The sequence below is a fragment of the Rana temporaria genome, chromosome 9 (assembly GCF_905171775.1).
Source record: "Rana temporaria chromosome 9, aRanTem1.1, whole genome shotgun sequence".
Taxonomy (NCBI): Eukaryota; Metazoa; Chordata; class Amphibia; order Anura; family Ranidae; genus Rana; species Rana temporaria.
Window position 1 is genome coordinate 132,223,369 of NC_053497.1, and position 23,393 is coordinate 132,246,761.

Consider the following 23,393-nt stretch of genomic DNA (forward strand, 5'->3'; position numbering starts at 1 on the left):
AGCCGCAAAGACTCATTGGTTTCGACGTGAATGTAACTTACGCCCAGCCCCATTCACGGACTACTTACGCAAACGACGTAAAACGTGAAAAATTTGACACGGTCCCGACGTCCATACTTAACATTGGCTGCGCCATCTTTTTGGTGGTTTATCTTTACGCCTGAAAACACCTTACGTAAACGGCGTATCTTTACTGCGACGGCCGGGTGTACGTTCGTGAATAGGCGTATCTAGCTGATTTACATATTCTAGGCGTAAATCAGCGTACACGCCCCTAGCGGACAGCGTAAATAGGCAGCTAAGATATGACGGCGTAGGAGACTTACGCCGGTTGTATCTTAGCAATATTTAAGCGTATCTCAGTTTGAGAATACGCTTAAATATACGACGGCAGGGATTCGGACTTACGACGGCGTATCTACTGATACGCCCGTCGTAAGTCTACCTAAATCTAGCCCATAGTGTTTACTTATCTCTCTCCAAAGCTCTAAGTGCTGTTTCTCTCTGGTACTCTGTGTCTCACTTCTGACAAGCTCTCTGACACAGGAGATAACAGTAGCTGGAAATATTAACGTTATGGAATATGACAGCCGAGGGGTGAGGGCCAGTTTTGATTTGTTGGAAGATCACGCTAACCTTAGTGGTTTTGATGCGCCCTCCCTGGAAACAGATCCATCCGGAGTTATCAGGCAGCGTTTGACATTCTTCCTCCTGCAGGCAGGGCTCCATGTCGCACCACCATTTCCCCATTACGATGGAAGCTGAAAAAAGATCTGGGATTATTTGGATGAATCGATTTCCTTATAACATTCAGGAGTGCTTCCTTTTCTATGTTTTCATAAAAGATCTCTGATTAAGTTACTGACAAGATCTCAAGGTAAGACGCCTTGCAACAGATTCACTTAGTGATTTCCTTAAAAAACTGTATATCGGTGTTGATCAACCTTTCTTCAGTCGTAGCACATTTAAAAAACTTTAGGGGCACCCCAGTCTAATGTAACAAAACATAAATGTTACTTGTCAATGGGAAACCTGAGCCCGGGACAATGCACACAACCATCTTGATGAAATAAATTGCACATAAGATGCTCCCCTTCAAGTCAAAGGTCCCCCATCATATCAGAGGCCTCCTTCTTCATGTTAAAGGCCCCTATAGACATGTGGGCTCTCCATCACATCAGTCTCCCCATCACATCCGTCTCCCCATCAGATCCGTCTCCCCATCACATCCGTCTCCCCATCACCACAGACTTCCCATCACCACAGACCACCCCACCATCAAAAATTCCTCCAATCATACAGTGGCCATGCGTGCCACCTGCCCTGGATCAGCATCATCTGTTGCAGGTGGGCCAGTTGCTAACACCCTGGCAATTAATTATGCTGTGCTTCCTGGTCCTGCCCTAGCGTTTCACTGGTTGTAATAGTGCTGGCTGCCAGCTAGCCCACCTGCACCATGGCAACTCATGACAATGGTCCAGGGCAAGCTTGGTCCTGTGCTAAGGTGACCAGTTATTTAAAATGAAATCCGGGGACATATATTTTCTTTACTAGTAATGGCAACAATCAGCGACTCTCTGCCCGTCGCCGCCCGCCTCACAGCCTCTCAAGTCTTACTCTCCGGGTCTCGGCTACTACTGGATGGGGAGCGGAGGAAGATCACTTTGCCAGGGAAGGCAAGGAGATAGGCAGGTGGCTGGCCAGGATTTGAGCCAAGGCAGAAGAACATGAGAGTGGAGCTGAATGGGCATGCGCCCGAAACTGAAGAAATATTTCCTCCGCTCCGACCAGCACATGATCATCAGAAAGGAGCACAGATAAAGGGAAAAATGCAACCCCCCTATGCTAGTAGGCACTGCGGAGCGGGGGGGGGTGTAATTCAATTTTTTTAATTTTAATTCTGCACTGACTGTCTTTGAAATTGCCCCTGCCCCCTATTAAATCCAATCTGGGGACAAAACCAGGGACAGACTTGGTCCGGGGACAGTGTCCTCAATCAGGGGACTGTTTCCTGAAACTGGGGATGTCTGGTCACCCTATCCTGTGTTCATGGCAACCCGGAGGAACCCAAATGCCCCCCTGGTTGAGAAACACTGCTGTATACAGTAAGATATGATGCCAAACTTGCTTAAAAATAGATTTAGAGTTTACAAACACTTTAAGGCAGGGGTGCCCAACCAGTGGCCCGGGGGGCCACATGTGGCCCGCGGAGCCCTCTGATGTGACCCGCGACCTCCTGCTCTGGGATAGAATGGAATACTGTTATTAAAGGTCAGTTTATTACTAAAAGCAGTGTATATATGGGCATATCTGTTCTGCAGTGGTTATTGGGCTGCTTTCAAACGAATCCGCAGATGCAGAGCAGTGCACCTGCGGGTTACCTGCACTGAGCCATACACTTCTGTTATTACCTGCAAGTTTGGTGAGCTTTCTGAAAGTGCACCAAACCTGCAGAATATAATAGAATTCTATTGCAAAGTGCAGAAAAGCCAAAGGTACACTGCGTTGCACCCGCGGTGTGGGCATAGGTGTGCGCAGCCTTTGGCATTAGGGTGTGCAACCCAAAGCTCAAACACACTCTACCGATCACTCACGATGTTCATTTAGAAAGGGAAGGGGCTGGTAAATGGCATATTTACTGGCCCCTTCATCCTAAAACATTCACAGCAACAACCGGTGGGAGAGGAGGGAAGCCAGCAGTGCTGTGGGGGGGAAGGAAGGGGAGCCAGGTCAGTAGGGGGAATCTGTTCTGCACAGGTGATTAGGGTGTGATTAGGGTGTGCCTGGGCACGCCTATGGGTGTGGGTATACCGCAGCACATCTGTGTGAAAGCAGCCATGGGTCTCTTTCACACGGTCAGTCCGACCCAATTGGACCCTTAACCACTTGACCACCGCCCCATGTCAAAAAGACGTCCTGTTTTTAAAGTTGAATATCTCGATAACGGCAGCAGCTGCTGCCACAACCGATATATTCATCTTTTCAGGGGGCGGTGGTGTACACGATAACGGCGGTCTCCGCGGCGGATTCGCCGCGAGATCGCCGTTATCGGTGGCGGGAGAGGGCCCCCTCCCGCCGCTCTCCCGCGCCCTCCGCCGCTTACCGGAGCCGTCGGTAGCGGCGGAGGAGATCCGATGTGTCCGGCAGCTGAGCGGGGACGGGACTGAAGGAGAAATCTCCTTCACCCGTCCTCATAGCTCTGCTGGGCGGAAGTGACGTCAAAACGTCAGTCCCGCCCAGCCTCTTAAAGAAACATTTTTTTTTTTGTCATTTGAAAAAATGACATTTTTATTTTTTTATTTTTATTTTTTTATTGCATTTAAGTTTAAATATGAGATCTGAGGTCTTTTTGACCCCAGATCTCATATTTAAGAGGACCTGTCATGCTTTTTTCTATTACAAGGGATGTTTACATTCCTTGTAATAGGAATAAAAGTGATCAATTTTTTTTTTTTTTTTATTTCAGTGTAAAAAATTATAAAACTAAATAAAAATAAATAAGAAAACAAACAAAAAAAATTTTAAAGCGCCCCATCCCGACGAGCTCGCGCGCAGAAGCAAACGCATACGCGAGTAGCGCCCGCATATGAAAACGGTATTCAAACCACACAAGTGAGGTATCGCCGCGATCGTTAGAGCGAGAGCAATAATTCTAGCCCTAGACCTACTCTGCAACTCAAAAAATGCAACCTGTAGAATTTTTTAAACGTCGCCTATCGAGATTTTTAAGGGTAAAAGTTTGACGCCATGCCACGAGCGGGCGCAATTTTTAAGCGTGACATGTTGGGTATCATTTTACTTGGCGTAACATTATCTTTCACAATATATAAAAAAATTGGGCAAAATGTATTGTTGTCTTATTTTTTAATTCAAAAAAGTGATTTTTATCCAAAAAAAGTGCGCTTGTAAGATCGCTACGCGAATACGGTGTGACAAAAAGTATTGCAATGACCGCCATTTTATTCCCTAGGATGTCTGCTAAAAAAAAATATATAATGTTTGGGGGTTCTGATTAATTTTCTAGCAAAAAAATTGTGATTTTCACATGAAGGAGAGAAGTGCCAGAATAGGCCCGGTGGTCAAGTGGTTAATTCACCTCCAAGGAATGGCTGATGAAACCCGACTGTTCTACCTCCAATCTGATCCGATCTGCATATGCAGAGCGGACACAGACCTGCCATCCGACCCTCCGCTGATTGTAGCCCGCGATCAGTTACCAAGTCACTTAAGTGGCCCTCGCTCTTTAAAAGGTCGGGCACACCTGTCATTAAAGAAAATTGTGAGACTACATTTTTGATTCTGCTTCTGAAAGTGCTAGCATTTTCCCAGGTCAGTTTCTCAGAAGTATTGATGCCAGCATTAGTAAGGCAACTACAATTGGAATATGAAGGCCAGCAATGGCAGCCCACATCTCTATCATGACTTGTGCACTTCAGGCTGTAAAATGTACAATTGTGACTTTGCGGTGTTGAGTATAAGAGGAGGGTAAAACCGCTTACGGATTAGTAAAAATATATAAAAAGCAATGCCCAAAGGGAGGCTTTTTCTTTGGTTCGTTCCTTTTGGAAAATGCAGAATATGCCAGTGTCACAGAAAAAAATCTAGATGTAGGCAGGTGCAGTCTATTCTTCCCGCTGTAGGTAGCGCTGTTCAGCTGGCCACTGTGCAGAGAGGAATGGGGGTTGAGAGGAGCTTTGTTCCTCTGAAGCCTTTATAGGTGTCATCAGGGGAGCAGCGGTCCAATTGGAGGCTGATCTCCACGACCCTCTTTAGTGAGGGCAATGCAAAAAAAATAGCACTCTCCGGCTACGGTTGGCGAACATTTGCAAAGTGGATAGTGTAGGGATAGGATCATCGCTGGCTAGGGACAGTGCAAGGGAGAGGTTGCAGCTGAGGCGGGGCAGTGCAGGGACACTACGCCACCTGGGAACCCTAGGGCAGTGATGGCGAACCTTGGCACCCCAGATGTTTTGGAACTACATTTCCCATGATCCTCAGTATAGTGGATAGAGAAAGGAGCTGTGTGTTAGTGGGCATTCTGACACTCCTGCTCGCCCCCTCCTCCCTCAAGAGGCTTTCTTCACACCAGGGAAAAAGCCTTGCATTACTGTGTGTAGTTACAGACAGAAGAACAGGAAGTGAGGATTTCTCAGAAGAAATAAGGACATTTAAAAGCAAAATGGAAGGATTAGGTAAGGATTGCACTAAGGTAAAGGAAGCTATTTAGGAAAAACATTTTTTACCTTTAAAACCCCTTTAAGTACCTTTTGTAAGATTTTAAAGTAACTTTTTTTGTATGGTGTGGTTCTATTTACTCCATCTCGAGTACCAATCGGCTGGCCCAGCCTACATGCAGAGCAGCTTTTTTATTTTATTATTACCCTCAATTGGCCACTTATCACCAGCACAGAAAATGTATTATCAATACACAACTTACCGTCTACACATGATGGTTTGTCCCTGGTTGTCCCGGCCACCTTCCCAGGCAGGCAGGAACATTGCACTGTCTGTGAGCGCTCCTCAATGCGGTTCCTGTTGCAGCAGCGATGGGCAGACACCACCCGACAGGTGCCACCGGCTGTAGAGAAATAAAAAGCTGCCCTGTCAAACGCCATACTTCCACGTTAGCCCATTTAAAAAAAAAAGGCAAATCTGCTGTCCCCTCAAAATAACTTAACACAGCCATTAATGTCCAGATCTCTGGCAACAAAGTGAGTACACCCCTAAGTGAAAATGTCCAAATTGAGCCCAGAGCTTCACAGGTTGCCACTGGAGTCCTCTTCCACTCCTCCATGACAACATCACAGAGCTGGTGGATGTTGGAGACCTTCTGTTTGAGGATTCCCCACAGATGCTCAATAGGGTTTAGGTCTGGAGACATGCTTGGCCTGTTCATAACCTTCATAACCTAGTCCTCCTTCACTTACCTCATCCTTCCATTTTGCTTTTAAATATCCTTCTGAGAAATCCTCACTTCCTGTTCTTCTGTCTGTAACTCCACACAGTAATGCGAGGCTTTCTCCCTGGTGTGGAGTGTCGTGCTCGCCCCCTCCCTTGGACTACAGGAGAGTCAAGACGCCCACTAACACACAGCTCTTTTCTCTATCTGCAACGTATAAAGCGTCTTGACTCTCCTGTAGCCCAAGGGAGGGGGCGAGCATGACACTCCACACCAGGGAGAAAGCCTCGCATTACTGTGTGGAGTTACAGACAGAAGAACAGGAAGTGAGGATTTCTCAGAAGAAAATAAAGACATTTAAAAGCAAAATTGAAGGATGAGGTAAGTGAAGGAGGACTGCACTAAGGTAAAGGAAGCTAATTAGGGAAAAACAATTGTACCTTTACAACCCCTTTAATTCTTGACTTGTAATACTCTTTTCCTAAATAGTGTTGCCCTGCTTAGTAATTTGGGTTCTCTGTTCTGCACCTTGACTCCAAAAACACCCTCAACCCCTCTGACACACCTGGTTGAATGAAAGTCACTGCAAGTACATGAGATGCCTGTGAATTGGTACAATGACATAGACACAAGACTGTTAATTGATAAATCAACTCAATGTAGTGGTACAGGTTAGAATACATGGTGGTTTGAGCATCAATGAGCACACAGAAGGTAGGTTCAGACACAGTCCACTAGACAGTATAATAACTATGCTAAGGTAATTTAGAATGGAGTTCTGTACCTCTAAAATGGAATCAACACATACATAGGCAATAAATAGTGCATATAAGCATGAAGTGCTATGTGAACAACAATACCATAACTAGTCTAGAGTGCACTCTTGGAGAATGGCTAGAATATGATGTAATGTCCCCTGAGATGTACCACTTAGCATAAGCAAAAGGTGAAGGTCTATGTGTAGCAGCTGCTTTAGCCATAACTCTTCAGCTGGCTAACGTTGGGGACCAATGGTACCATTGGTGCACATGAGAATAGTCCCAGTCAAGCCTGCAGGCAGCAATAAGGCAGCAATAAGACTACTACAGTGAAACCTCAGATTGTGAGTAATGCAGTTAATGAGCGTTTCGCAATATGAGCCTTTGTCTCGCAAAACAAGCAGGATTCAAGCCACAGCGTTGTGCAGTACCACATTTGGCCAGAGGTGCGGGGGCACGGGAGCCGAGCGGAGCTGATCGGAGCCATTCGCCGGAGTCGTTCGGAGAAGTTCATAAATACTCGGAAATACTTAGTTTCCGAGCCTTTCAGAGAGTTTCTGAGTTCAGCAGAGCTGTCCCCGAGTATTTCCGAGGCTCTTCGGGGCCCCACCTCGGGCCACATGCGGTATTGCATGCAATAGAAGTCAATGCGGAGCAAATTATTTTTGTTTCCATTGACTTCTGTGGGGAAACTCACTTTGATATGCGAGTGCTTTGGATTACGAGCATTCTCCTGAAACGGATTATGCTTGTAATCCAAGGTTCCACTGTAAATGGCTATATGGTCAGTTCCTAAAGGGCTCATTCTCTCTAGCAGCAGTTAGTAAATCCACACAGCAGCTACCAGTCTTAGTGATATTGCAGCTCACCATCCAGTCACACACAGTAATTAATCCATTCTCTGCATATTTGGATTCAGTACTCCGGATCCTGTTTAGGCTGCTTTATGCAGCAGTAAGGACGCACACTAGACATCAATGTGCACCCTCAGGTCTCCCTCATGGCAAGAGGAAGCTGTGTTCTGTACAGCCCTAGAAGCTCTCCCCCCTCCTGGCAATCTCCCTCTGGGAAATGCAGTCCAAAAGCTCTCGGTTACAGTAGAGTCTCTCTCCTTTGAACTAAAGTTCCCACAGTTCAGTGCTGCCTGACTCAGTCTATTGTATGCTTCCAGCTCAGGAGTTCCCTTCTCTTACTGATAAAGCTGTTATCCAGTTCAGCAATGCAGGTCAGCAGCTACAGCCAGTATTCTTTCACTCTCCAATCTTAGCCAAGCACCTGGCTACACAAATGTCACATTTAACAAGCATTTTAGAAAAAAAAAAAAAAGCTTTAGTGCCCATTTACACTGTTGCATGTTAACTAGGGTTGTCCCGATACCGATACTAGTATCGGTATCGGGACCGATACCAAGAATTTCCCCGAGTACTTGTACTCCGGGAAAATGCTCCGATACTTTACCGATACCTGACTCTCCTTCCATGCTCCTGTGTCCCCCCTCCGTGCCGCTGCCGTTCTGCTCTCCCCCTCCGTGCCGCTGTCGTCCTCTTTTCCCCCCTCCGTGCCACTGCCGTCCTCTGTTCCCCCCCCCCTCCGTGCCGCTGCCGTCCTCTGTTCCCCCCCTCCGTGCCGCTGCCGCCCTTTGTTCTCCCCCTCCGTGCCGCAGCCGTCCTCTGTTTTGCTCTCCCCCTCCGTGCCGCTGCCGTCCTCTGTTCTCTCCCTCCGTGCTGCTGCCGTCCTCTGTTTTGCTCTCCCCCTCCGTGCCGCTGCTTCCCCCCTCCTTGATCTGTGTCCCCCCTCCGTGCCGCTGCTTCCCCCCTCTTTGATCTGTGTCCCCCCTCCGTGCCGCTGTTTCCCCCCTCCTTGATCTGTGTCCCCCCTCCGTGCCGCTGCTTCACCCCTCGTTGATCTGTGTCCCCCCTCCGTGCCGCTGCTTCCCCCCTCTGTGATCCTTGTCCCCCCCTCCATGTCGCTAAACCCGGCTCCTACCTTTTCTGAATGGACAGAGTCAGTGATCACTGACTCTGTCCATTCATATGACTGAGCATTGTAAACTGTCTCCTGTCCATTCATTTCCAGTGCAGCTGAGAAAGGGACTGGGGAACATGTGTCCCTAGTCCCTTTCTCTGTCTTAAAGGGGAGATGTCAGAGGTCTGTTAAGACCCCTGATATCTCACCAAAGCCCCCAACAGGGCTGATTAAAAAAAAGTGGTATCGGGACAACCCTAATGTTAACACATGCTAAAACTTCCCCATAATAAATATAGTGTCTGTTCCCATCTCTGCACTGCTGTGCGTTCGGCATAGGAGATGTGAACCATCTCCATAGAGGGGGGTGAAGGCTGCATTCACAATCGCTGCGTTTTGTCGCCGCAAATCGCGGTACAAAACGCTGATATTTGTTGCCGCAATTCGCGGGACAAAACGCCGCGATTTTGTATGTCGAGGTGTGAATGCAGCCTTACTCTTCGGGCCCCGGCTACTACTGCATGGGGAGCGGAGGAAGATCCCTCCGCCAGGGATAACATGCAAGAGGAGCTGAATGGGCATGCACCCCGAAACTGAATAAATATTCCCTCCGCTCCGACCAGCACATGATCATCAGAAAGGGGCTCGGATAATGGAAAAAATACAACCTCCTATGCTAGTAGGCACGGCGGAGCAGGGGTGCGTAATTCAATTGTTTTTATTTTTATTCTGCACTGGACTTTGAAATTGCCCCTGCCCCCTATTAAATCCAATCTGGGGACAAAACCAGGGACAGACTTGGTCCTCAATCAGGGGACTGTCCCCTGAAACTGGGGATGTCTGGTCACCCTACCCTAAATGGGCCCTTAAGCAGCTTTCTTGAAGCCTCTTGAGCTTTACTCTGACAGCTAAATACAGACTTTAATGCAGTCAGGCTGGGTTCACACTAGAGATCGCAGCAGCTCACAGCAGGAGTCCGGTGCATCTTCATTCACCGTTTCAGGTCTGATTTCAGCCGAATTTTGGGCCTGAAAAGGACCAAAAGACGCACAGGACTCCTGTGCAATTCGCACTGGAGCCACTGCAGAGATGTGTGAACCGGCTCCATAGAGAGCCGGTCACAATCTCCTGCTGTGTGAATTGGATGCGGAAAAAGCCTGCATCTAATTCGCAATAGTGTGAATCCTGCCTTACTCCAAAGAAAGATCTCATTCTACTTGCAGTAGACATATTTACTATCTCAAATAAGGAGATACACTCTATTGTCAAAAGTATTGGGACACCTGCCTTTACACGCACATGAAATTTTCAGTCTTAGTCTGTAGGGTTCAATATTGAGTTGGCCCACCCTTTGCCGCTATAATGGCTTCAGCGCTTCTGGGCAGGCTGTCCACAAGGTTTAGGAGTGTGTCGCTGGGAATGTTTGACCATTCTTCCAGAAGCGTATTCGTCAGGTCAGACACTGATGTTGGACGAGAAGGCCTGGTTTGCATTCTCCACACTAATTCATACCAAAGGTGTTTGATCAGGTTGAGGTCAGAACTCTGTGCAGGCCAGTCAAGTCTCTCCACCCAAACGCACTCATTTATGTCTTTATGGACCTTGCTTTGTGCACTGGTGGACAGTCATGTTGGAACAAGAAAGGGGCCATCCCCAAACTGTTCACACAAAGTTGGGAGCATGAAATTGTCAAAAATGTCTTGGTATGCTGACGCCTTAAGAGTTCCCTTCACTGGAACTAAGGGGCCAAGCCCAACCCCTGAAAAACAACCCCACACCATGATCCCCCCTCCACCAAATGTTTTGGACCAGTGCACAAAGCAAGGTCCATAAAGATATGGATGAGCGAGTTTGGGATGGAAGAATTTGACTGGTCTGCACTGTCCTAACCTCAACATGAGAGAAAACATTTTGGGTGAATTCGAGCGGAGACTGCAAGCCAGGCCTTCTCGTCCAACATCCTGACCTCACAAATACTCTTCTGGAAGAATGGTCAAACATTCCCATAGACACTCCTAAACCTTGTGGACGGCATTCCCAGAAGAGTTGAAGCTGTTATAGCTACAAAGGGTGGGCCAACTCCATATTGAACCCTGCGGACTAAGACTGGGATGCCATTAAAGTTCATGTGCGTGTAAAGGCAGGTGTCCCAATACTTTTGACAATATAGCATATCTTTTCTGAAGTGTAGGCAAGTGCAGTCTGCATTCTCCACTGCAGGTGGCGCTCAACCACAGCGGCAATGCAGATGGGAGAGTATGTTAAGAGAAGCTGGGTTTCTCTAGGATTTCCTCGGTCACCCGGGGCAGTGATCCCATTGGATGCACATGCTCCATGTGATCCAGGTAGCCATGTTGGGTCAAGCAGAGTCTATTTAAGATTCTGACCCCTAGATTTGGTGCACTTTATGTAAGTGGACAGCGTAAGGACAGATTTTCAATCTGACAGGGACAGTGCAAGCGATAGGGAGAGGATCTGGTGGAGTAGGGAGAGAGTATGGACTACGTCTACCTTCTCAGGAAGTTCCTTTTTTGTGTTGGACCGGCCATGCCACACTCCATTCCTTGTGACAGATGTTGTCAGCATCCCTGAGTCTTCTAACCACTGTCTCTCTGCTGCACATATGTAAGTGGCACCAGACGGGTGAGTCTCCCCACCGGGCCTATTTGTGCTGTTAACCGACTGTGTTAATACATTGTTCTTGCTCTGCATAGAAACCAGCTTCCAGTTTCTTTTTTATTGTCAAAACCTAACTTGTTCACGACCGTGCTATAGCTGAATGACAGCTATAGTGTGGTCAATCTTTGCCGGAAGGCCGTCATATGACGTCCTCCTGTGCTTGTGCGCCCCCTGTGGCACGCATCGGCACTTATCTGTGATTGATGTGTCCTTCAGATGCAGCTGATCACAGGTCAGGGTAAAGAGCCAATCACGGCTTTTTACCGCGTGATCAGCTGTGTCCAATCACAGCTGATCACAATGTAAACAGGATTTGCCGGTTGGTTATCGGCAATCCTTTCCTCACGCTGACAGCAAGTAAGAAGAAGAGAGGCGATAACTGGCAAATCCACACAGAGCACATCTATATAGGGTTGCCACCTTTTGTTAAAAAAAAACCTGAACACTTTAGCGGCACAGGGCACATTCTCTTTCGTAGTATACACTATAGGATTATAAAAAACCTGGTACATCTTTGGGTGCCCCAAGGAGAGTGGTAATGCAGCGTGCTGCAGGAAAACAGTGGATGTGACCAAATTGCCCTTGCTGACATCATCGCGCTTGCCCCCCTAGTGTCCCATTGATGCCAAACCTGCCCCCAGACCGCGGCCTGCAGCTCCCAGATGGCAACAGATTTTTGTGTGACTATCTCAGTTACTTGGGGAACCACAACCCAGTCGAAATAATGTGTCAGGGTTTGAGGAAGAATGAAACACGGACACATAATTCAAAACCTGGACTGTCCTGGACAGGTGGCAACCCTACATCTACACTGATAACCAGGGCACTGATCATCAGTGGCCTGATGATCAGTGCGGCTCTAACAGTGTCCACCAGTGCCATACCTCCCAACTGTCCCTGATTTCGAGGGACTGTCCCTGATTTGGAGCAATGTCCCTCTGTCCCTCATTCTCCTCATTTGTCCCTCATTTTGGTCTGATCTATATAGATGTATATAAAATGCACTTTTTATCTATCAAAAGTGTTTCCCAGCGCTAAACCTTTCATCTGATTTCTAAATTGCTGCATTTGTAAATTCCAAAAGCCAATATAAAGGAATAGTAGTGGTAAAAAAAGCACTTGTGGGTTTAACCAATCTTATTTTTTTGTACAATTCTCCTTTAAGGGGGCGTGGCAAGGGGTGTGTCCTATGCCTGCATATTTTTGCTGATAGGTGTCCCTCATTCCCATCTCAGAAAGTTGGGAGGTATGCAGTGCTGCCAATCAGTGCCCAACAATAATGCATGTCAGTGCCTATCAACGCTGCCTATCAGTAATGCCTATCAGTGCCGCCTATCAGTGTCTCCTCATCAGTGCCCATCAGTACAGCCTCATCAGCGCACATCAGTGAAGGAGAAAAATTTCTAATTTACAAAATTACATTTGATGACAGAAACTAAGAAAAACATTTTTTTCAGTCTTTTTTCATTTGTTAAGAGAAAAATAAAAAACCCAGAGGTGATTAAATACTACCAAACTAAAGCTCTATCTGTCTCAGATGAATGATAAAAATGTAATTTGGGTACAGCATTACATGACGGCACAATTGGGATGAAAACTGCGACAGGGGGTGGTAGTGCCCAGTAGGAAAGTGGTTAATTGAACAAGCTGAAGTTGGAAGCTGATTGGCTACCATGCATTACTGCACCAGGTTTTTCACTCTCCAGTTTTATTAAATCAATCCCTGTGTGTTTACTGCCTACCACACCATGCTCAATATATCCAACATAGAAACTGACATTTCCTGGAGGGTTGAACACCTAGTCCCATACTGTGCTCAGGGAATTTTCCCACCAACCTTCATGTCACATCAACAACAAGGGCAGTACTAAATGCTAGAAAACAGTGCTCACATACTGAGGTCAGCGATGTTCTCTGCAGCATTATCCTGTAAGCCCAGGGTGGCTTGATGACACTGCCACAGGGCTTACAGCCTTGATGCCCACCAGGGTTCACAAGAAGAGCACCAATGCTGGACCCTGGAGGAGCATGTGTGGGAAACTGGTAGAGAACGGAGGGTACTGCTTGCTAAACTTGTCTTCCTATACAGGACAGGAAGGGGTTCATGATATGAAAAAAAAAACTCTGGACATTGGTTGTAGCTTGTAGAAAACTTTTAGCAAGCTCTTGTACACACGATCATTTATGAAAAAATGTTGTTTTTCAAAAACGTCATTTAACCACTTAAGCCCCGGACCTTTAGCTAAATGCCCAGGCCAGGTTTTGCGATTCGGCACTGCGTCGCTTTAACAGACAATTACGCAGTCGTGCGACGTGGCTCCCAAACAAAATTGGCGAGCTTTTTTTCCCCACAAATAGAGCTTTCTTTTGGTGGTATTTGATCACCTCTGCGGTTTTTATTTTTTGCGCTATAAACAAAAATAGAGCGACAATTTTTAAAAAAATGCAATATTTTTTACTTTTTGCTGTAATAAATATCCCCCAAAAACATATATACAATTTTTTTTCCTCAGTTTAGGCCGATACGTATTCTTCTACCTATTTTTGGTAAAAAAAAATCGCAATAAGCGTTTATCGATTGGTTTGCGCAAAATTTATAGCGTTTACAAAATAGGGGATATTTTTATTGCATTTTTATTATTTTTTTTTTTTTACTACTAATGGCGGCGATTTTTTTCGTGACTGCGACATTATGGCGGACACTTCGGACAATTTTGACACATTTTTGGGACCATTGTCATTTTCACAGCAAAAAATGCATTTAAATTGCATTCTTTATTGTGAAAATGACAGTTGCAGTTTGGGAGTTAAACACAGGGGGCGCTGAACGTGTTAGGCTTCACCTAGTGTGTGTTTACAACAGTAGGGGGGTGTGGCTGTAGGTCTGATGTCATCGATTGTGTCTCCCCTATAAAGGGGATGACACGATCGATGCGCCGCCACAGTGAAGCACGGGGAAGCCGTGTTTACATACGGCGACGGAGCGGCTATAAACGAATAGCCGCGCCGTCGTCCCAGATCGCTCCCCGAGGTAAGCCGCCCGATGCACGCAGCAGGGGGGGGGTTCCCGATCAGGCCCCCGACCCGCGGAAAGGGAAGGACGTGTATATATACGCCCATCTGCCTGTCCGTGCCATTTTGCGGACGTAAATAGTCGTGCGGCGGGCGTTAAGTGGTTAAAATGATCGTGTGTGGGCTTCACATCATTTTTCAGGTTCTGAAAAACGACCAAAATTTTTTTTTGAACATGCTGCATTTTTTAACGTCGTTTTAAACAATGTCGTTTTTAGGGTTGTAAAAAATGATCGTGTGTGGGCTAAAATGGCGTAAAAAACCTGCGCATGCTCAGAAGCAAGTTATGAGACGGGAGCGCTCGTTCTGGTAAAACTACCGTTCATAATGGAGTAAGCACATTCATCACGCTGTAACAGACAGAAAAGCGTGAATCGTCTTTTACTAACACGGAATCAGCTAAAGCAGCCCAAAGGGTGGCGTCATCCGCATGGAACTTCCCCTTTATAGTGCCGTCGTACGTGTTGTACGTCACCGCGCTTTGCTAGAGCATTTTTTTTAAATGATGGTGTGTGGGCAATGTCGTTTTAATGATGAAGTTGGGAAAATGTCGCTTTTTTTGACATGCTGAAAAACTGTTTTTTTTTTTCATGCTGAAAAATGATCGTGTGTACGCGGCATTAGAAGTTGTTGGGCTTTGCAGATTATTAATACTGAAGATGCTTAGCAAGTGCCTGCTGAGACCTGATCAATACCCGCTGAATGTGATGCCCTTCAGATCACTTGCTAAGCATCTTCAATGTATACAAGCCAAGATGGGGGGGGGGGGGTGGGAGTTGCCCAGCTGCCATGGGAGAGATCTGTCAAAGTGGGCCAGTCTGGATGAAGTCCAGGGCCAAATTTATTTCTGTCCCAGTCCAGCCCTGCCGGAAACTGACTGCATGGTGTGAACTAGAGCCATTGGAATACATGGAAAACACTGCATGCATTTTTGTGCAATAACGGAACTGCGTCTGGTGTGAACTAGCACTTAATGTTGTTACTATTTTTTTTTTTTATTCAATCTACAGCTGTTGTAATTTTCGAAATCACTAAAGAAAATTTGAAATGTCGCTTGTAGGTGTTTTGTTCAGAGAAGTTGTACAGAGTTCTGACGATGGGCTCATTGCTTTTACAAGAAATCTGCATTTCAATTACAATTCAAATTTTTGGAATTCAAGGTAACAGGTGTTTTTGGAGAGATAATCTCTAATGTTCATCTGCATCTCGATTCCAACTTGTGCATCTGCATTTCCGTGCGTTTGTTGCTCCTTATTTTTCTATGAGATTCCAATGTATTTTTCATGGGCTCCCACTGAAGCCTATGGTGGGACCAAAAATGTACAGTACAAACAAAAGCACCTGCACCTTTTCCCAAAGGAAGCGTGTTGTAAATGTGTGACAAAAATAGGATTCCTCTTCTCATGCATTGTCAAGCGAAGCGCGATAACTCACACAGGTATAATAAGGGAATAAGGCATATTTCACACCTTTTCATCTCCGCTAATATCAGAATGTGAAATAAATGATGTGTCATTGGAACACGTTACCCGATAAAGCCACTCACATCTACACGCTGGAAAATGGGACCTGTGCCCTGATCTACACGATTCTTCATTGTAATCTATACACACCATCAGATTTTCGGACGACCGTTCGTCTGTTTTTCGTTGCATGCTAGTCTCGTACGACAGAATACAACTTCAGAAGTGACATAATGTGCTGAATAGTTTTGTATGTATTCTTTCGTTTCCAAACATGCGTAGTCTTGCTCTTACGCTTTTTGTGGGACGAAAACCATACTAATTAAACGAAAATCGGACGTTGAGTTCACGTACGACAACATTTTTATAGACTATACATCCAGCTTTTGTTGGACGAAAAATCAGAATCGTCTGTCAAAAGCACCGTACTAACGATCTGAAAAGTGGCAGATCGTTCGCCGGACGAAATTTTAATTGCGATTTTTGGATTGTGTGTACGAGGCCTTACAGGGGTTGTAATGGTTCATTTTATTTTTTTATTTTTTAAAAAAACTTTACAACCACTTTAAGGAAGGACCCGGTTGAGGCCTTGTTATCCCGCCTTTTTTTAAGTTTATTAAAAGTCAGCAGCTACAAAAAGTGTAGCTGCTGGCTTTTAATAAACAGACACTTACCTGCTCCACGGCTCCAGCGTCTTCATTCCTAGTGTGGGCACCCGGCAGTGACAGCTTTCGATTGGACAGCCGCTCGCCTACAAGGAGGGGCTGTGAAAAGGCGATTAAGCTAATCGCCTTTCCAGCCCCTCGGCGGAAGGAGGAAGTGGGACAGGAAGTCCCCTTCTCCTGAAGCCCCCACTCCCCCCCCAAAAAAATTTACATGCCAAATGTGGCATGTAAGGGGGAGAGGAGTGGGTTAAGAGGAAGTTCCATTTTTAGGTGGAACTCCGCTTTAAGACCCGGACCAATATGCAGGTAAAGGACCAGGCCCCTTTTTGCGATTCGGCACTGCGTCGCTTTAACTGACAATTGCGCGGTCGTGCGACGTGGCTCCCAAATAAAATTGGCGTCCTTTTTTTCCCACAAATGGAGCTTTCTTTTGGTGGTATTTGATCACCTCTGCGGTTTTTATTTTCTGCGCTATAAACAGAATTAGAGAGACATTTTTGAAAAAAATTCAATATTTTTTACTTTCTGCTATAATAAATATCCCCCAAAAAAGATATAAAAAAATGTTTTTCCTCAGTTTAGGCCGATACGTATTCTACTAAGTATTTTTGGTAAAAAAAATCGCAATAAGCGTTTTAACAATTGGTTTGCGCAAAATTTATAGCGTTTACAAAATAGGGGATAGTTTTATGGCAATTTTATTAATATTTTTTTTTACTACTAATGGCGGCGATCAGCGTTTTTTTTCGTGACTGCGACATTATGGCGGACACATCGGACAATTTTGACACATTTTTGGGACCATTGTCATTTTCACAGCAAAAAGTGCTATAAAAATGCATTGATTACTGTGAAAATTACAATTGCAGTTTAGGAGTTAACCATTAGGGGGCGCTGTAGGGGTTAAGTGTGACCTTGTGGGTGTTTCTAACTGTAGGGGGCGGGGCTGGACTTGTGACGTCACTGATAGTCTTTCCCTATATCAGGGAACAGACGATCAGTGACACTGCCACTGTGAAGAACGGGGAAGGTGTGTTTACACAATTGTTGTTTTTGTTTGAAGGGCGTTGGCCGTGAACTTGGTATGCATACACACGGCAGGACTTTTTCAGCAAACTTTCCCAACATCACGTGGTTATTCTACTCTTTTCTGCTCTTTACCGCCACACTTTGGTCAACTTCTACTATTGTTGGTTGATTTTAATCTTGGTTCTGAGCATGTGTGTTTGTACTTTGGACTAAAGTCTGATGGACTTCTGTGCACACCGTAGGACTTTTGTTGCCGAAAAGTTTGTCTGTTTGCAGAGCGAACAAAACCGAATAAGTTTGTCTGATGGAGCGTACACACGGTCGGATTTTTTTGAAAACCTGGGAATTTTGAAGTTTGTTGTCAAAAAGTCAGACCGTGTGTATGAGGCTTTAGTGTGTTGTACCTGGATCTCCTTTTTCTAATGTGGTCTTTTTTATGACCCCCCTCCGTATTTAGTAGTGGTGTTGTGGCCGTCTAGCCCTTGTACATTGTGGGCCAGATTCTCAAAGGACTTACGACGGCGCAGCGCCATGTACGCCATCGTAAATCCTAATCTGGCCCGTCGTATCTATGCGACTGATTCTTAGAATCAGTTACGCATAGATATCCATTAGATCCGACAGGCGTAAGTCTCTTACGCCGTCGGATCTAAACTGCAATTGTTTTTTTGCCCGCTAGGTGGCGCTTCCGTCGATTTCCGCGTTGAGTATGCAAATTAGCTAGATACGCGAATTCCCGAACGTACGCGCGGCCGACGCAGTACAGTTACGACGTTTACGTTAGGCTTTTCCCGGCGTAAAGTTGCCCCTGCTATATGAGGCGCAGCCAATGTTAAGTATGGCTGTCCTTCCCGCGTCGATATTTTAAAAAGTTACGTCGTTTGCGTAAGTCGTCCGTGAATGGGGCTGGACGTCATTTACGTTCACGTCGAAACCAATGACGTCCTTGCGACGTCATTTGGAGCAATGCACACTGGGATATTTTACGGACGGCGCATGCGCCGTTCGTTCGGCGCTGGGACACACTTCATTTAAATGATACACGCCCCCTACCCGCCGAATTTGAATTCCGCCGGGTGATTTACGCTATGCCGCCGCAACTTTACAGGCAAGTGCTTTGTGAATAAAGCACTTGCCTGAAAAACTTGCAGCGGCGTAACGTAAATCGGATACATTACGCCGCCACAGAGATACGCCCAATGTACCTGAATCTGGCCCTGTGTTTCCTATCTGCATTTATGTTACATGCGGTTTTACTTTTGCAAAACTTCAATTACTTACAAGGTAAGGCCGAGGGTCAGGTCAGATGCAGTGCAGTCACTCACACTCACAGCAAGGCAGGCTCAACTCAGTCAAGCAGCTCTTCTCAGAAGTGCTCCACTGTCCGCTCGCTCCCCTCCCTCTGAGCCACGCTGAGTCTGAAGATGGCAATGGTGGGTGGAGCTAGTTTTCCAGCTGTGGAGGTGGCGCACTCTGAATGCAGGGGCGGCCGCAGTGCACTCTGAATGCTGGGGCGGCCGCAGTGCACTCTGAATGCTGGGGCGGTCGCGGCTCGCTCTGAATGCTGGGGGCGGCCACGGTGCACTCTGAATGCAGGGGCGGCCGCAGTGCACTCTGAATGCTGGGGGCGGTCGCGGCTCGCTCTGAATGCTGGGGGCGGCCACGGTGCACTCTGAATGCAGGGGCGGCCGCAGTGCACTCTGAATGCTGGGGGCGGTCGCGGCTCGCTCTGAATGCTGGGGGCGGCCGCGGTGCACTCTGAATGCTGGGGCAGCCGCGGTGCACTCTGAATGCTGGGGTGGACGCGGCTCGCTCTGAATGCTGGGGGCGGCCGCGGTGCACTCTGAATGCAGGGGCGGCCGCAGTGCACTCTGAATGCTGGGGCGGTCGCGGCTCGCTCTGAATGCTGGGGGCGGCCGCGGTGCACTCTGAATGCTGGGGCAGCCGCGGTGCACTCTGAATGCTGGGGTGGACGCGGCGCGCTCTGAATGCTGGGGGCGGCCGCGGTGCACTCTGAATGCTGGGGGCGGCCGCGGTGCACTCTGAATGCTGGGGGCGGCCGCGGTGCACTCTGAATGCTGGGGGCGGCCGCGGTGCACTCTGAATGCTGGTGCCGGCCGCGGTGCACTCTGAATGCTGGGGTGGTCGCGGCGCGCTCTGAATGCTGGGGCGGCCGCGGCGCGCTCTGAATGCTGGGGCAGCCGCGTCCTCTGATGTCACTGGTTGGTAGGCGCAGGGTGGCCGGCAATTCTAGCAACCAGTGCAGTCGTGTGAGCGGCGTGCCACAGCTTTGGTGTCCCTTCTCTTAGCCCCCCAGGCAAGTGGGGCTCCCGGTAGGGTGACCACGTGTCCCGGATTGCCCAGGACAGTCCCGCATTTTGCAGGTCTGTCCCAGGTCCCGGGCACCTTCATTCCAGGACAATACAGTGTCCCGGAATGAAGCTGCCACAGCCACCCCCCTCCCCTCTATCTGTTGCGCCCAAAAAAGGCCACCACATAGCTGCTTTACTCACTGACAGCACTTGTCCTGGCCAGGATTGTCTGGAGAGGCGCAATCCCCGCCCCCTTCTTGTGATTGGAGAAATCATAAATCCCACCTCTTGTGTCTAATGACAGCAGGGCAGTGTAAAGCCAGCGTTGGAACAAGGTAAAACGGGTCTTGGTCAGTCAGGACACATGCTGTCAGTGAGTAAAGTGGCGACGCGGCTGCCTTTTTTGGGGGCGTGAACAGTGCTTCTGGGTAGAGCGCGCATCCGCCGCCCCAACTGTGCTGTGATTGTGATTGAGGAAGGGGGTCCCTGAATGGCCGTTTATAAATGTGGTCACCCTAGCCCCCGGGCAACTGCCCAGTGTGCCCATGCGAAAAGACGGCCCTGCCCCTTTCCAAACCAAAAATGCAAGATGCATAAAAATTAGTATTAATGCAACAAAAATGCACCACATGGCACCACAATGGATAATGCGAACATGTCAATGAGCTACAACATGGACTAAACAATCGGACAAAGGCAAATAGATGTGAATCTGGCCCAAGAAGGCAGACATGACAGCTTTTCTCATTACATCGCTGAGATTGCTTAGGTTATTAGAATCTTTCAATTATCAAAAACTTTATTAATCCTTGCAATGCAATTTACATTTTTTATTTATATTTTTTACAAAACTGTAGTGACACTTTATGTATGTCACGTTTCTAGTGAATCCCCCGTAGTTTTTACTCCTCTCTCCCCCCTGTCTGGTTTGATTCTCTCCCGCCTCTCTTGTTTTTCCTTCCCTCGTGCGCCCTCTCCATCCTCACTCCATCTGCCTCTCCCTCATCACTCTCCATCTCTTCTCTAGGCCTGCTCCTCACTAGCTAGCAGATGGCACATGCACACCCATCCTTCATATCAGAGAAGGTTATGCCAGCAAATGGGAAGATTTCTGGCAGAATAATTAGAATGATTATTTTCCTCTACCAGTGGTCTACCAGGAAGGTATGTGATGGGTAGTCATAGGCTTTCGCACAGGGTGTGCCAGGTGTGCCTGGGCACACCCTAATCACCCCATATGGGGAAGATTCCCCCTGTTTAGACCCCTGATATTTCAACAAAGACCCCTAACGGGTCTTCCAATAAAATTACAAAAATTATAAAAACATGTTATAAATAAAAAAAAATTATTAGAAACAAAAATTTTAAAATAAGAAATAATAAACAATTATAAAACAAATTGTAAAAAAAATAAAATAATACAAATTAAATCTACTTACACTGTCCACTGCCCTACTGACACCAATCTCTGCACTACTGACACTGTCCATTGCTCTACTGACACTGGGCCATATTCTCAAAGAATTTACGCCGGCGTATCAGCAGATACGCCGACGTAAGTCCGATTCTAAGGCCGTCCTATGTTAAAGTGTATTCTCAAACTGAGATACACTTAAACATGCCTAAGATACGACGGCCTGCGCCGTTGTATCTTAGGCTGCAATATCTACGCTGACCGCTAGGTGGCGTTTCCTTTGTGGTCAGCGTAGAATATGCAAATGACTAGTCACGCCGATTCTCTAATGTACGCTTGCCCGTCGTAGTGATTTTACGTCGTTTCCGTAAGCGATACGCGGCGTAAAGATAAACATGCCCCCTAGGTGGCGTACTCAACTAGCCTGCGCCGTTGCATCTTAGGCTGCAATATCTACGCTGACCGCTAGGTGGCGTTTCCTTTGCGGTCAGCGTAGAATATGCAAATGACTAGTCACGCCGATTCTCTAACGTACGCTTGCCCGTCGTAGTGATTTTACGTCGTTTCCGTAAGCGATACGCGGCGTAAAGATAAACATGCCCCCTAGGTGGCGTACTCAATGTTAAATATGGCCGTCGTTCCCGCGTCGAAATTTGAAAATTTAACGTTGTTTTCATAAGTCGTCCGTGAATGGCGATGGACGCCATTTACGTTACCGTCAAAACAAATGACGTCCGTGAGACGTCATTTAGCGCAATGCATGTCGGGTATGCGCATTACGATCGGCGCGGGAGCGCGCCTAATTTAAATGATCCACGCCCCCTACCAGGATCATTTGAATTAGGAGTGCTTGCGCGGGTGGACTTTACGCTACGCCGCCGCAAGTTTACAGGTAAGTGGTTTGGGAATCAGGCACTTGCCAGTTAAACTTGTGGCGGAGTAACGTAAAGGACATACGTTACGCCGCCGGAGATCTATAAGAATATGGCCAACTGTTAGTATACATACACATGCACACGCATATGTGGTTGATCTTTAGGGTGTACACCCTAATGCAACAGGCTGCGCACACCTATGTGGGTAGTTGTATAAAGGTGAACACAGATGTGGGATGCTATGGAAGGCGTATTTTTGGCACAGTGCACACTGGAGGGATGGTCTGAAGGTGCGGAGGAATTGAGGGGACTGGATACAAATATTGTGGGGGTAGAAAACTGTTGAAGAACATTGATAACAACTTACAGATGACTGGGAGCCGATTCCCATCTGTGAAATACTGATAGTGCGGAGGCCACAGAGGAGGCAGGTCCGGTATCTGAACGTCGTGCTTGGAGTAGGAGGCCATAACTGTCATCCAGAGGCAGGACATGGAGAGGAAAAGAGTGGGGCTATCAACAGAGAATCGGGTGAGATAACAAATGTGAAAGTTCTGGTTAAAAGTGGAAGGAAGGCAACAGATGTTGGGGAGAAACAGGGGAGACAGAAGGAAAGCGAGAGAAAATGAGAAAGACAGGGGGCTGAATTCACCAAGCTATAATACATGTCTTGGTTATTTCTGGTTATTTGGTTATTTTCAGCACCAATTTGCCATTATAGCTGAAAGCAATGGTGGGCATGGCAGATAACAATCATATAACTTTGTAAATTTCAAAGCGAGAAAGAGAGAGACTGAATGTAAGAGAGAATGAGAGAGACTGAATGTAAGAGAGAATGAGAGAGACTGAATGTAAGAGAGAAAGAGAGAGACTGAATGCAAGAGAGAATGAGAGAGACTGAAATATAAAGGGATGGAAAGAAAGAGGGAAAGACTAAATAAAGACTAAACAGAAGAGAGAATGAAAGGAGAAAGAAAGAGGGGAGAGAGAGAGAGAGACAGAATGAGAGACGGATGGACAGAGACTTAGAGATAGACTGAGAGAGGAAAGATGAGAGAGAGACTGAATGGAAGAGGAATGGACAGAAAATGAGAGAGAGAGGCTGAATGATAGAGGGAAGGAGAGAGAGAGAGAGAGAGAGAGAGAGAGACTGAATGGAAGAGGAAAGCACAGAAAATGAGAGAGAGAGACTGAATGATAGAGGGGAGGAGAGAGACTAAATTGGAAGAGGGAAGGGCAGAAAATGAGAGAGAATGAGAGAC

The 23,393-nt window shown here is 46.9% G+C and overlaps 1 protein-coding gene across 2 annotated transcripts in view; it reads right to left on the reverse strand.

Moving 5' to 3' along the window:
* The window catches only part of LOC120914085 (chemokine-like protein TAFA-1), a 31,441-nt gene that overhangs the window by 2,578 nt on the left and 5,470 nt on the right, over positions 1–23,393 (reverse strand). The window contains exons 2-4 of one of the 2 annotated variants that reach the window (XM_040324551.1): positions 22,499–22,644; positions 5,438–5,578; positions 637–761 (exon numbers count right to left, since the gene is read on the reverse strand). In XM_040324551.1, coding sequence (XP_040180485.1) covers positions 637–761; positions 5,438–5,578; positions 22,499–22,644 — 412 coding nt within the window. The remainder of the gene's footprint in view (positions 1–636; positions 762–5,437; positions 5,579–22,498; positions 22,645–23,393) is intronic. The other variant, XM_040324552.1, reaches the window with a different exon arrangement.